The sequence below is a fragment of the Equus quagga genome, chromosome 11, assembly GCF_021613505.1.
Source record: "Equus quagga isolate Etosha38 chromosome 11, UCLA_HA_Equagga_1.0, whole genome shotgun sequence".
Taxonomy (NCBI): domain Eukaryota; kingdom Metazoa; phylum Chordata; class Mammalia; order Perissodactyla; family Equidae; genus Equus; species Equus quagga.
In genome coordinates this window covers 116,191,694-116,207,335 of record NC_060277.1, presented here as the reverse complement: position 1 = coordinate 116,207,335, position 15,642 = coordinate 116,191,694, and the positions used below count along the sequence as shown (strand labels likewise).

The 15,642-nt window shown below is 47.9% G+C and overlaps 1 protein-coding gene across 7 annotated transcripts in view; it reads right to left on the bottom strand.

Moving 5' to 3' along the window:
* Positions 1–15,642, bottom strand: part of TBCD (tubulin folding cofactor D) — a 190,006-nt gene that overhangs the window by 29,942 nt on the left and 144,422 nt on the right. For 4 of the 7 annotated variants that reach the window (XM_046676424.1, XM_046676425.1, XM_046676426.1 and 1 more), the window contains one exon: positions 732–794. In XM_046676424.1, coding sequence (XP_046532380.1) covers positions 732–794 — 63 coding nt within the window. Of the gene's footprint in view, positions 1–731; positions 795–1,125; positions 1,224–1,742; positions 1,839–15,642 lie in introns of all 7 variants that reach the window. The other 3 variants (XM_046676423.1, XM_046676420.1, XM_046676422.1) reach the window with 1 other exon arrangement.

The following is a 15,642-nucleotide window of genomic DNA, read 5'->3' as shown; positions in this document are numbered from 1 at the left end:
TGGGCCATTGAAACGCCAAAACTGTTACACGGGACAACCTTTGTTCTTTTATTGCACCTGCAAGCCTCAGGTGGTCTTCTCCTGTACCTGCCCCTCAGACACTGCCCAGGGCCCAACAATAAGAACCCAGCAGTCAACTCAATTATACCCAACACGTGGCAACAAATGCTCAGTCTATCCAGTTTTTATTTTTTTTTCCGTCACCAGACTTCTACGGCTGCAGAGCAAAGACAGCCAGTGGTGAAGGTGACCTAGGCCCCTTTCTTACTGCCTCACTGTGGCCAGCTGCCACAGAACACGGAGGGGCTCTGGGCCTGCATGGGGGCCCAGCCGCTGCCGCGAAAGCTGGTTCTCGCACGTCCTGCCTGCGAGGCCTTGGCGCCTGCTGCCAATGCTGCTCTAGTCCCGTGAGCATCTATGCCACTCGGGCCTGCACCATCCATCGGGAGAGGAACGGACAACAACGGCCAGCACTGGGCGCGGCTGTGACGGGCAGAGGCACAGCTAGGAGGTCTGAGGAAGGAAGGGAAAGATTCTCTTTTTTTTGAGGAGGGAGGAGTGTGACAGACGCTCATGATTTACATTGGGTTCGTGTAGTAATTTCAAAACAAGGTATTTAATATCATGAGACTTTATCACCTATCCTAACAGATTCATTTTTACTTTTTAATTGGAAGTAGTTCTGGAAGAAAATGCTGCAAGGTGAGTTACTGAACAAGAAAAACACTTACCGATTACAGCATCACCTCTGAAGGGCATTTTGGAAAGGGACAAGTTTTCTATTAAAACGCACACTAGGAAGAAAAAGGATAAATTCAATGTCATTTCTCCAAAAGTGCCTGTCACAGCACCTACCCTGCTGTGTCTGAGTCCTGCACGTCCAGCAGCAAGCCCCCTCCCAGCACCGCCGCCCACTCCACATGCCTCAGTGCTGCTATCCAGCCAGCCCTCGAGCAAGCCCTGGGCATCTCCTCAGCTACAGACCCCAACAAGAATCCCCAGGGACGAGTAGCGATTCAGAGGACTCGTGGGCTAGCGAGGTCATCAACACCTACAAGTGACCAGGAGCTGTGGCAGAGCATTAGGCACCTGCCTGAGACGAGGACCACGGCGCAGTATGCTCACATGGGAGAAAAAGGGTCTCCAAGGATGGAAGAAGCACTCCTATCACAGGTGAGCACTGGGGGTTCCACCATGGGTCGGACAGGTGACCATCCTGGGGTCTGCAAGGGGCCAGACAGGTGAGTGCCCGGGGGTCCACCGTGGGTTGGGACCGAGTCAGACCAAGAGCAGGAGCTCACGCTGTCAGCAGAGAAAGTACTGCTTATTATCCCCAGCAGGATGGTTCCTAGACTAGCTGCAGTGCTGGAAGCTCTGGTAAGCACCTGACTATGAATAACCCAGTGTCCATTTTTAAATCGAGAAATGATTACACTTCCACGGCAGAGATACAGTCCAATGTAACCAAGAGGTTACAGACCCGCCCGTTGCACAGGAAACCGGAAACATGGGACCAAATACCAGGACCCTGAGCTTCTGGCTGGCAGCCTCACCATGCATGGCCCGACGTCTGCATGGGGAGCCCAGCAGGAGAGGCCCACCCTGAGGGGCAGCGCCTCAGTGAGGAGGGGCAGAGTATGGCCATGCCCACCATCAGAACCACACCCAGGACCCGCCCTCCCCCCACCCCCGCCCCCCACCCCCCTGGGACAGCCCCCTGTACTTCCCAGCAAGACACTCACGCTCCTCCTAAAGTGCCTACACAAAAGTCTTCTTCTTGAACTGCCCACACATAATACGGAAAGAGTGCGGCCTCTGCACCCGCCATTCCTGTTACACTAAAGTGAAAACAGCTTTAGTGGTTTTTCTCAATTGTATAAATTCATCTTTGTTGAAAAAGTTCTAACACTACAGAAAAATGTAAGATGGAAAAAGTTGCCACTGACATTGTGGCGGTCACCCCTTACTGCTCAGCTGTGCATGCGCCAAGTACCCCAACACACCTCCACAGGAGCGAGCGAACACCCTGCCTTTGTACGGACACCCCTTCCTTGTAACCGAGCTCCAGCCTGGATCCGGGCACTAAGGTGACCTGGACGGCGAGCTCCCAGGCATCCTCCATGCTCAGAGGATCACACAGCCGTAGACACCACAACCACGCACTCAGGTGAAATGTCTATATTCTGCTTTGCCCTATTCTCAATTGGATGGGCAATTTTAAGAAGTCTTTGCAGCCTATGAATAATAATTTATCTTTCAACTGCAATACAAGTACTTCCTCTAAATCTGTACTTAGTCTACTGACTTTACACATGGTATATTCTTCTATACAAAAGCTTTTCATATTTATTAAACAAACATTATTTTCTCTTGCTAGTTTCTAGTAGTGGAACTACTGTCAATTCTGCTAGGTGGTTCTGTGCCAAGAGCCAAAAATAAAACAAAGAAAAACACACAGAAAAAAAGAGTCCTTCTGGGCCGGCCTGGTGGCACAGCGGTTAAGTGCACACATTCCACTTCAGCGGCCCAGGGTTCGCCGGTTTGGATCCCGGGTGCAGACATGACACTGCTCATCAAGCGATGCTGTGGTAGGCGTCCCACATATAAAGTACAGGAAGATGGGCATGGATGTTAGCTCAGGGCCAGTCTTCCTCAAAAAAAAAGAGTCCTTCCCAGTTCAAACTGTCCAATGAAGTCTTACTGTGACGTGGTGTTTGGATCTGCTTTACAGTTCGGGGGGGCGGGGGAGGGCCCTGGAAGGAATATGTTCAGGGACCAAATAAAACAATAGTAGCAAATATGGGGACTCACTGAAGACGGAGGACAGACATGGGGCTCGTTACACTATTTCTCTTTGCTTCTGTGTAGATTTGAAAACTTCCAAATTAACAAGTTTTTTAGGAACAGACGTTATACTATAATGAATGTCTCCTGAAATTTCTTTGAAGTTTTTTAAATTACATTTTTTGTACTTAAGATTTCAGTTAATCAGAAGTTTAGTTTTGGATGTGTGTGAGGTAGGGACACAATTTTACTCTCTTCCCCACGGCCATTTGGGACACTGTCATTCAGTCAATAAGCTACCCTCTTCCCCAAAGTTGGAAACGCCTTCTTTGTCACATATCAAACCCCATCCATATCTTTACACTGGAATCTATTTCTGGATTCTCTCTTCCATTCTATCAATCTCTTTGCCTGCTCCTAAGAAAATGCCATTCTGTTCTGAATAGTTTTACGGTATGTTTTAAGGACTGGAAAACCCAAGTTCTATTTTTTAAAATAACTTAAGAGATTTGACCTGCATATAAATTTTAAACGCATTTTATCAAGTTAAAAAAAACAGCACACAAAAAGATGTTCCACATCACTAGCCATCAGGGACGTGCAAATGGAACCCACAGTGACATGTCACTGTCTGTTTATCAGAATGGCTAAGGTTATAAACAGTGAGAGGACCAAGTGCTGACAAGGCTGCAAAGAAACTGGAACTCTCATACACTGCCTGTGGGAAGGTAAAATGGTGCAAACATTCTAGAAATCTTTTGGCAGTTTCTTACAAAACACATGGTTACCATGTGACTCGGCAATGAAACTCTTGGGGATTTATCCCAGAGAAATGAGAAGTTAGGTTCACACAAAAAGCAGTATGCAAATAGTCTTGGCAGCCTTATTCATAAAAGCTGGAATCAGCCCAAATGTCCCTAAATGGTTAAACTAACTCTGGTACAAGCAGACAGTAGGATAAAAAGGACAACCTATTAACACTGAACTATCCAGAGGGATCCCGGGGCATCCTTCTTATGGAAAAAGTCCAACCTCAAAAGCTTTCGTACCACGTGATCCCATTCACACACACTCTTGAAACGACAGACTGTAAACACAGCCGATTAGTGGCCGTCAGGGGATGGGGGGGTGAACAAAAGGGGCAGCAGGAGGGAGGCCTTCGTGCTGAGCAAGCAGTTCTGCATCTTGACCAGGGAGCCGGTTATACAACTCTAAGCACGGCTGCATAGGACCAGACGCACACACACCCCATCCAAAAACACACGTGAAAACTGGATGAGTCTGTAGTCTAGTTAATGGAGTGGTACCCATGTCAATGTCACGGCTTTGACACTAAACTGTAAGATAAGATGCCACTGAGGGAAGCTGGGTGACAGATACAAAGGGCTCTATGCACTAATTTTATAACTTCCCATGAGGCTATAATTATTTCAAAATAAAAGGTTTTAAAAAGTAACAGACTAGGTAATTCAGACCAACCGACCAGCTAAGGCAACATTTTTAAAAAGACAGACAAAATTAAAAACAAACAGTATGTGCTTAAAGTCACTGGTTAGCTACCAAGGGACTAAAGAACTACAAGCCAACCCCAGGAGTGAGCACCTGCTGCTGGCAGCACCAGTGATCCCAGAGCAGGCACTCAAAACCCAGAGGAGGACCAGAGCTTCTCAGAGTCTTCAAGGGCTGGCGGGACCAAACCTGGAGACCAGAGCCACTGCAGGTAAACCAGGAAACCCCTCACAATGGGTTTTGAAGCCAAAAGACCAATCCCCAGACATAAGCATAAAATTCAGGGTACCTGGCTGAAGCCAGTGCTGAGCCCCTCCAATCTTGAAACGGGAGGGAGGTGCCCCAGGCGGCCAGCCCCAGGTCTCCGACCAGAAGCACATGGAAAGACTCTCTGGAAAAGGACACGTTTCCAGGCTTCAGTGTATTTCTGTAGATTTTCATACCCAACATCCAGACCTTTACAAACAGAACTACAGAAGCTCTAAGTAATGGTATTATTAGACACAGACTCTAAACTGTGCTTATCATGCCCAAAGAGGTAAAAGAAATGACTGAAAACTATGACAAGGATATAGAAACTATAAAAAAATAGAAATTCATAGAGACAAAAACACAAGAACTAAGAGTTCAATGGATGTGTTTAACGGCAAAGAAGACACCGCTGAAGAGAGAATTAGTGACGTGGAATATAGGTCAAAAAAATACCCAAACTAGAAAGGACAGTAAAAGAAGACAGGGTCAGGGACAGGAAGAATGACGTGAGATGGGCTGACTTACAGATGAATGGAGTCCCAGAAGCACAGGGGAGAGAGAAGTGGAGAAGAGCAATATTTGAAGAAGTAATGGCTGAGACTTTTTCCAAAAGTGACCCAAAAATTCTACAAAAACTACAGATTACAGAACCACTATTAACCCTAGAACCCCAAGCAAGATAAACACAAAGAAAATTCATTCTAGGTCTATCATGGTAAAACTATGAAAACCAAAGATGAAGACAAAATCTCCAGAGAGGCCGAGAAAATGAACAGATCACCTCCCACAGAGTAAAGAGTGGCAGATAACCTCTCAACAAAAAAGGAAAAAACTGAGAAGACAACAGAATGTGATCTTTACAGTGCTAAGAAATAAATGCCCAACTAAAGTTCTATACCCAGCAAAAATAAAGACATTTCAGACAGACAAATTAGAGTTTACTGCCCACAAACGGACACCACGGAGAACACTAAGGCGTGTCTGTTCTTCAGGCTAAAGGAAATGGTCCCCTGCAAGGTCAGAGATGCAGAAAGAGATGAAGAATCTTTAGAAAGGTAAATATGTGGGTAACCTAATGAATTCTGACTAGACACCTGGACGACCTGACCTGTCAGGAAGGGGGCTATGGTCAGAGGACGGAACAGGAGGTAAGGTGTGTGTTGGGAGGGGCACCGGGGTCAGAGGGCGGACCTTCATCTCCCACTGGAGGAAGTGACCTAACACTGCATGTTCAAGCAGAATGCCAGGTCTTTACCCTGGCTCCTCAGTGACAACCTTCCACCACTGGTGGCAGATGCCAGCGCTGCTCACAACACGGTGGTCTCCCTGCCCCTCTGGAGGCACGTGGAGGGACTGCACTTGTACAGATTGTGGAAAGTCTGTGTGGTCATGCGACGTGCCCTGGCCAACGCAATGAGAGCAGCAGGAGTGTGGCTCCTGTGGGAGCACTGAGAGCCACATGCACTCTTCCTTCTCCACAGCCCCGGCCACGTTCCAGGTATGGAGTCTTTGTCAGCTGGGTCCCAAGGACGCAGGAGCAGACTCCCTGCCCTCAGCAGACTAGACGTGTTGCAGCATGAGCAGATAAAAAACGGGTTGTTTTAAGGCTCCCAAATTTGGGACAGCTCAGCGCTCCATCTCTCCTAGCAAAGCTGAGCTCTATTGCCCAGCCCCGCTTCTCACGGTTCTAAATGGTGAAATCTCACAGTGTGGCCTTGGCATACAGGCCTTCACATGAGCAAAAGGACGCGAGAGAGAGAGAGGAGAGGCCCTGCTCCCTCAGCCAGGGAGGCAGAGCTGGGTTCTGCGACATAAAACCACCTTAAACACACTGATCAGGGCTCCGTCGAGGATGCTCACTTGATACCGCTCTCCTTCTCCTAAGCAGCTTACAGACTTGTGTGAATATTCACAGCAAAGGCCAACTTGTTATTTTTCTGATATGTGAACAGAGGGTCTGCGATGACTCCCAGGTCTGAGCTATTGTTGCCATGAAACGTACAGAGAACCTCCAAGAGACTTGCAGTTTGACCAGAACCTCACGGCTGAGCGACATGACATTCTTGACAGTAGCGCAGAACTCACTTGCCCACGTTGTCAAAGGGCATAGGTGCATAAGCCAGAAGCCACGTGCAGCCTGTGCATCCACTCAGTTTCTCATTTTGGTGAGAGCCTTGGCTCTTGCCTCATTTAAACAAACACATCTAAAACTAAAGAAATGGAGAAAGTGCTGTGCAAGCACGTAACTTAGAAATGTGGAAGCAGGTAAGAAAAAAAGGCAGCTGGAAGGATTGAAAGTGATGACTTTGGAGCAACAAAAATTTGGGATTAGGGGTGTGGGGCCAAGACCACTGACACTCAGCAGAACTATTTCACTTTCTGAACTATTTTTACTTAAATAAACTTGAAGGAAAATAATTTCCTACAAATGGAAAAACAACAATGAGGAAAAAAACCCAAGTTTACACCAAGGGATCATTCGAGGTCACCATGGAAGGAGAGCTTCAGAATGATCCCCAGGGAGGTTATTAAGGGGCCACTTAGGAGAGAGGTGTGGGGACGGGCCATCTCCAGGAGCTGTGACCTTGGTTGCAGGGTGCAGGCTGGCAGAGCACCCCCTGACCTCACTTTCCTCCCCTCCTCCTCCTCCTGCTGACCCGGCAGGAGCTCCCACCGACCAAACAGGCTGGAAGCCAGCAGGCCTGAGAGACGGGCAATGTCCCCACGATGCTGCCATCACAATGACCATCATAACGTGTCCCATGATGCCCCTCACAATGTGCCCCCACGATGCCCCCTCTCACAATGCCCATCACAACATGCCCCATGATGCCCCCCACGACGTGCACCCACAATGCCCCCCCACAACGTGCCCCCATGATGCCTCCCAGTGGGCCCGCCACTGTGCACCCCTTCCACACAGCCTCGTGAAGCAGAGGGCAGGTGGGGAGGTGGGTGCATGTGGGGGGGTGAATGGAAGCATCCACACACAGCCCCAACAACAGACCACACACCTCAGCTATCCTTCCAGGCAAATCCCCGAAGGATCTGGGGTGGCACAAAAACACCAAAATAGCAGAGAGGTTGCTTTTTTTATCTTTAAACAGTTCTGTGTCACAATTAACTCCTTTGGCACAGACAAGCAGTAGGTGCAGCCAGTAAACAAGGGCATGAGGGGACGGCCACCTTGCCTTGAGTCTTTGCAAATAACATCAGCAAGACGCAGCCAAGACAGAAGGCACATCCCTGCTCCTCTGTCTCTTGAAGTGGCAATGTAGCCCCGGGTGGGGCAGGGCAGGGCTGACGGTAGCGGACGCTCGGTCCAGGGCACGCCACGTGGTGCAGACTTTGTGGAAAGCACCTCCAAGGCAGCCGAGGAAGGCTCACGGCAGGCGTGCTCCTTGCTCAGTCACTCCCATCTCAAGAAGGCATTTCTCTGGAGTCCCTGACGGCTGTCTGTGGAGGCAGGCCAGGGCAACGTTGATGCCACAGCGCGTCTCAGACGCACCGCGTCTCAGCAGCAGTCACCGAGCCCCGGTAAAGCTGAGCAGCTCACCTGGTGGGCATGAAAGCTCCTAACAATGCGTTGTGAGAAGCCGTACACACAACGTGACCCCAATGCCCTGAGACACCAATCCGCATGGAGAGAAGAATGGCCTTCAGGGAGTCCCTAGGGCTTCCACGGTGGCCAGCTCTGGCTGCTGGGATTGTGAAAGGCCTCTTATAGTGAGCGAGGGTTTCTGTGCAAACTTCTGGTCAAATGCAGATGACACAACAAGCAGACCCACCACGTGTGTAGGGGTGCGGGCAAAAGTCGTAGGGCCCGCCCTGCAGTCCCACTCTGCTCGAGCTACAAGCTGGAGGTCAGGGAGTGGACCCCTGAGAATACATGCACCTGACCCAAGCCGAGCCAAACCTCTAAATCCAGAATGGTTCACAGATCACGAGCCATCGATGACGCCCAGGGAGCAACTTGGAGTCATCTGGTGGCTGCACATCTGACATGCAGTGATGGAGTCCATTCCAAAAGCCACACGCTGACCCTGGCCCAGAGGCAGCAACTGCAGAGCAGACCATCTGTGGCTCCACACACTGGCCGGCAGAGATTTAGCGCACGCCTGTAGAGTTTATTTCCCAGTGACACCTGTCAAACCCATGAGAACACTGAGATGACACTGGAGACAGGTCCCATCAGGCTGGGGTGGGAGACATGGACAGAGACCGAGAGGTCAACTCAGTCCTGGCATATCAACTGCACACCCTGGAACTCCTGTCTGCCCTCCTCCACTCACTCCAAACAGACCTCAGCAAGTCTGCCCGCAATGCTCACTCACGTTCCCAAACTGCCTAGCTTGCAGCCCACTCCTAAGGGAGGTACGGGACCTTGGGGACTGGAACCCAGCCCTCCAACCCTTGGTCTCAGGAACTGACATAGGCCTCCCTTTGGCATTAGGTGGAATGGTCCACAACGTGTCCGTGGTTCCCTCCTTACGTTCATAAAGAAAATCTCCAGGTGACGTTAGCAACATGGTGGCGTGAGCTTACCCGGGACTCTCTCCCCTCCAGATTACAACCGAAAAGAGCAAATGCTTTCCAACCAAAAAAAAAATCCTAATAACAGAAATCGTTGGAGACCCACAGCCGCCAAACGACGGAGGGCGGAGAAGCTGGAGCTGACCTTGAAAGAGCTGGAACAGGGTAGGAGAGAACTTGAATCGCTAGAGACTGGAATCGCTGCCACGGGTGCGGGGAGGGGCTGCACATCTGGGGATCGTCCAGGACTCCCACCACTGGTACAGTGGAAACCGTCTAATGGCGGAAAGCTTTCGCATGGGGGAACTCCAGCAAGCCAGGGCCCCAGGAGACCAGAAAGTGAGGCCTGATCCAATACAGGTCGGCTTGTGAGAGAAAGTGCCCCTCCTCCCCCAACCCAAGCTGCGCACCACCATTGGCTGAAGGCAGAGGGCTCAGAATGCAAGGCTCTCGACCCCCATCTAGTGGCGACAGGCTGTAACCGCAACCGAATAATACCATCATGTACAAAAACCGCTCCTCTACCATCCAGCAATTTACAAAAGGTCCAGGCCAAAAGGAAAACAATAAAAATAGAGAAGTAGGTCCTGAGGGCTTGGAAATGGGTAAACTAAGTGAAGATGAGTTCAAAATAGCTATCCTCAAAAGACTCAATGAGGTAAAGGGAAATATAGAGAAACAAGTCAAAGAGTTCTGGAGTTACTTCACAAAACAGATTGAAACTATAAAGAAGAATCAATCAGAAATACTAGAGATGAAAAATACAATGGATCAGATAAGACAGAATACGGATTCCCTGAATGTACGTGTAGACACCATAGAGGAGAAAATTAGCATAATCGAAGATAGACAGGCCGAATGGCTCCAGACAGAGGAAGAAAGAGAACTAAGAATTTAAAAAACTGAAGAAAATCTCAGAGAAATAGCTGACTCGATGAGAAAATGCAACTTAAGAATCGTCAGAATTCCTGAGGGCGTAGAAAAGGAAAATGGAGCAGAAAGTGTGCTCAACAAAATAAGAGAAGAGAACTTCCCAAATCTAGGGATTGAGAGAGAAACGTGTGTGGAGGAAGCTTTCAGATCTCCTAGATTTGTCAATGTAAAAAGACCTACTGCAAGACACACAGTAGTAAAAATGGCAAAAATGAAGGACAAAGAAAGAATACTCAGGGCAGCAAGGCAGAAGAAAGTAACCTACAAAGGAACCCCTATCACACTTTCAGTGGATTTCTCTACAGAAACCTTACAAGCTAGGAGAGATGGGAGTGACATATTCAAAATTTTAAAGGATAAAAATCTTCAGCCAAGAATACTCTATCCAGCAAAAATATCCTTCAGATATGAGAGAGAAATTAAATCTTTTCCAGACAAACAAAAGCGAAGGGACTTCGTAGTCACAAGACCTCCACTACAAGAAATCCTCAAGAAGGCTCTCACACCTGACATAAGAAAAAAAGGGAGAAAGGGGTCACAAAACACAGAGTAGGGAGACAAACAGATAGAATTGGAATAGCATAGCAAATATTCAACTACAGCATTAGGATAAAGGGAAGGAAATCACCAAAGCAAAGACAATCATCACTCTAACCACAAACTCACAACACAAGTTGGAATAAGAGATGAAAATAATAATTTAGGAGGGGAGGAGGAAAGGGGCTGAAACAGTCTAGGCTAAGGAAGTAAGAGACCACCAGAAAATGGACTATGTTATACACGAGATTCTGAATACAAACTTGAGGGTAGCCACTAAACTAAAAAATAGAACAGAGACACAAAACATAAATAAGGAAAAATCTAAGAAACCCAGCATAAGAAATTGCAGAAGTCAATGGACAGACTAAAACACACAGGACGAGAAACACAGGAAACACAGGAAAACCGGAAAACGAGCAACAGAATGACAGCATTAAGCCCTCATGCATCAACACTCACCCTCAATGTAAACGGACTGAACTCCCCCATAAAAAGACACAGAGTGGCAAAATGGATTAAAGAGCAAGATCCAACAATTTGTTGTCTCCAGGAAACACACCTCAGCTCCAAGGACAAACACAGGCTCAGAGTGAAGAGGTGGAAGACAATACTCCCAGCTAATAGCAAACAAAAGAAAGCAGGTGTCGCAATACTTCTATCAGACAAAACAGACTTCAAGATAAGGCAGGTAAAGAGAGACACAGAGGGCCAATATGTAACGATCAAAGGGACACTTCATCAAGAAGAAATAACGCTTATAAATATCTATGCACCCAACACAGGAGCACCAAAGTTCATGAAGCAACTATTAACAAACCTAAAAGAAGATATTAAAAATAACACAATAATAGTAAGGGACCTCAACACCCCACTCACATCAATGGACAGATCATCCAGACAGAAAATCAACAAGGAAATAGGGGAGCTAAACAAAAAGCTAAAACAGTTGGACTTAATAGACATATATAGAACACTCCATCCAAAAACAGCAGAATACACGTTCTTCTCAAGGGCGCATGGAAGGTTCTCAAGGATAGACCATATGTTGGGAAACAAGGCAAGCCTCTACAAATTTAAAAGAATTAAAATAATAACAAGCATCTTCTCCAATCATAACGCTGTAAGGCTAGAAATTAATTACAAGAAAAAAGCTGAGAAAGGCACAAGGATGTGGAGACTAAACAATACGCTATTGAACAAGCAATGGATCGTTGAAGAAATTAAAGAAGAAATCAAAAAACACCTGGAGACAAATGAAAATGATAACATTCCATACCAACCCATATGGGATGCAGCAAAAGCTGTATGAAGAAGAAAATTCATTGCAATTCAGGCACTTCTTAACAAACAAGAAAAATCCCAAATCAGCAATCTTCAGCTACACCTAACTGAATCAGAGAAAGAAGAACAAACAAAGCCCAAAGTCAGCAAAAGGAGAGAAATAATAAAAATCAGAGCAGAAATAAATGCTGTTGAAACAAAAAACGCAGTATAAAGGATCAATGAAACAAAGAGCTGGTTCTTTCAGAAGATAAATAAAACTGACAAACCCCTAGCCAGACTTACAAAGAAAAAAAGAGAGAAAGCTCAAATAAACAAAATCAGAAACGAAAGAGGAGTAATAACAACAGACTCCACAGAAATACAATGGATTATAAGAGAATACCACGAAAAACTATATGCCAGCAAAATGGATAACCTAGAGGAAACGGATAAATTCTTGGACTCCTACAATCTCCCAAAGCTCACTCAAGAAGAGGCAGACAATTTGAACAGACCAATCACAAGGAAAGAGATTGAAACAGCCATCAAAAGCATCCCAAAGAATAAAACGCCAGGACCAGACGGCTTCCCTGGGGAATTCTACCAAACTTTCAGAGAGGATTTAATACCTATCCTTTTCAAGCTATTCCAAAAAATTAGGGAGGATGGAACACTTCCTAACACATTCTACGAGGCCAACATCATGCTGATACCAAAGCCTGACAAGGACAGCACAAAAAAGGGGAACTACAGGCCAATATCGCTGATGGACATAGATGCAAAAATTCTCAACAAAATTTTGGCAATCGGAATTCAGCAATTCATCCAAAGGATCATACATCATGATCAAGTGGGATTCATACCAGGGACACAGGGATGGTTCACAAAAAATCAAACAACCTGATCAAAAAATAGGCTGGAGACATGAACAGACACTTCTCCAAAGAAGATATACAGATGGCCAATAGGCACATGAAAAGATGTTCATCATCACTGCGCATCAGGGAAATACAAATCAAAACTACACTAAGATACCACCTTACACCCATTAGAATGACAAAAATATCTAAAACTAATAGTAACAAATGCTGGGAGAGGTTGTGGAGAAAAAGGAACCCTCATACACTGCTGGTGGGAATGCAAACTGGTGCAGCCACTATGGAAAACAGTATGGAGATTCCTCAAAAAATTAAAAATAGAACTACCATACGATCCAGCTATCCCACTACTGGGTATTTATCCAAAGAGCCTGAAATCAGCAATTCCAAAAGTCCCATGCACCCCTATGTTCATCGCAGCATTATTTACAATAGTCAAGACATGGAAGCAACCTAAGTGCCCATCAACAGATGATTGGATAAAGAAGATGTGGTGTATATATACAATGGAATACTACTCAGCCACAAAAAAGAACAAAATTGTCCCATTTGCAACAACATGGATGGAACTTGAGGGAATTATGTTAAGTGAAATAAGTCAGATAGAGAAAAATGATCTCTGTATGACTCCACTCATATGAGGAATTTAAAAATGCGGACAAAGAGAACAGATTAGTGGCTACCGGGGGAAAGGTGGGGTGGAGGGGTGCACCTACAACATGACTGACAAACAATAATGTACAACTGAAATTTCACAAGATTGTAACCTATCATTAACTCAATAAAAAATAATAATTTAAAAAAAAAAGAAAGAAAACCTCTAAAACTACAACAGCTTATGAAGAAGCTTGTGGAGAACCTGCACCCTGCTCAACTGTCATAACCCGCTGGGGACAGAAGGGACTCCCCGACCCGCCTCACCTAGGAGTGAGAACTGAGGGCACCGCTTTGAGGATGGACTCAGGTTTCAAGGAACATTGTTCAGCTTTTCTCCTGCTCCCTCCTGTCCGAGTTGCTTCCACCACCCCCAAAGTGGCTCTGGTTTTGTGCAGCTGTGAGCTCCACAAGGCAGGACTGGGTCTGTTCTGTTCATCACCTGGGGCCTCGCACAGTGGGTCCCCAACACAGGTGCTCACTTCCTGAAGCCTGCACACAGTGAATCTTCAAAACAGGTGCTCACTTCCTGGAGCCCATGCACAGTGGGTCCTTGACACAGGTGCTCACTTTCTAGAGCCTGCGCACAGTGAGTCCTCAACACACATGCTCACTTCCCTGCAGCCTGCAAACAGAGACTCTTTAAAACAGGTGCTCACTTCCTGGAGCCCACGCACAGTGGGTCCTCGACACAGGTGCTCACTTTCTAGAGCCTGCACACAATGGGTCCTCAACACATGCTCACTTCTTGGAGCCTGCAAACAGAGGGTCCCCAACACACATGCTCACTTCCTGGAGCCCACGCACAGTGAGTCCTCAACAATTGTTGATTGACTCAACAGATGAGAGGCCTCACCTCAGTCATCCCTGCTTCCCACAGGCATTCCTTCCCCTCGTCTACTTTTCCCTTTGCCACTCTCCTGAGATGTTTCCACAGCAAGTGGCTTCACGTGAAGTCATTCCTGGCTTCACTTTCCATTCTCACCAATCAGCACCTATGTGGTGCGTGCTGGGGTTTACCCTGGTTCTCCTTGGCTGCTTTTATCACCTCTTGCTGTTAAATGTTTGTTGCCCATGCTTATACAGACATGTGTGTGCATGCCCCCGCCCCCGCCACCAGACAGGCAAACACAGCCTTTGTGGGGTCTCCTGTACCTCCGAGCACGGTGACGTCACCTCTGGTCTACTTTGAAACAGCAAACACCAGTCAGTTCCTAGCGCAGAAGTGATAAGCATATGGAACAAGATGGACTACCTGCTGATGACATCGCTGTTCAACCTGATCCCAGGAGCCCACGACTTCTGCTTCCAGGTTTGGAAGTGCTCTCCTGTGTAGTCTGACTCACATGCAGAACAATCCTGGGGGCACAGACCCCTGCCCAGCCTCTGCACCAGTACAGTTCAAGACCTTCGCCACAACCGGCCACGGCCCCAAGAGGTACCGCCCACCCCCTCACTGCACCCTCACTCCCCATGCTCTGTCCTACCCAGACTCACCCCACACACACTGCCCACTGCCTGGAGGAAACACCTCGTTCCCCGAGAACCCAGCACACTTCAGCCGTGTGGCTGCTTGGAACCCCTGATACCCTCCCACCAGCCAGGACCATCCCCCTCTTCCCTGGGCCATCCCTCGCCACGCTGCTCCTCCTCTGACAGAGGAATGACATGCCAGATGCGCATGAAGTTACTGCTGCCATCTGAGCTGGAGACTGACTGGGGACAGGCTGGCCATGAAGAGCAGAACACAGGGCAGCACCGACGCCACAGAGCAGCATGTGGGAGGCCTGAGGTCTGGGTCCAGGGATGTTCCGGAAGCACAGGGAGACTGTCTCTGCAGTTGTTGCAAGGATCTGTACACTATCTCTACTGGGTCGGGGGGCTGCTGCCAGACTCTGCCACTCCTGGAGGGGCACAGGGGACAGACACAGCCCTGGGGGGACCGAGCTGGGTGGGGCAGTACATGGGAAGCAGGTCAGGAGGAACAGCGAGAGCCAGCGGAGCACAATGTTTCAGAAGCCAGGAAGGAAAGACAGACAGCCACACACACCGAAGGCCCCAGGAGGGGAGGCCAGGGCTGCAGTGAGCACCAGGAGTTCAGGCTGACCTCAGCAAACGACTTCCACCTAGCAGGACGGGCGTGCTGGCAAGTAAGGGCTAGAGCTGCTGCCCACTCACCCACCAGCCTGGACTTGCAGCATGTTAACAGGTCCCCACCACTGGCCCCCAGCTCACCAAGAGTACGTCTGTCACATGGGAGCCCACTTACCACCACCCCACCCTGCTCTGGGAGAGG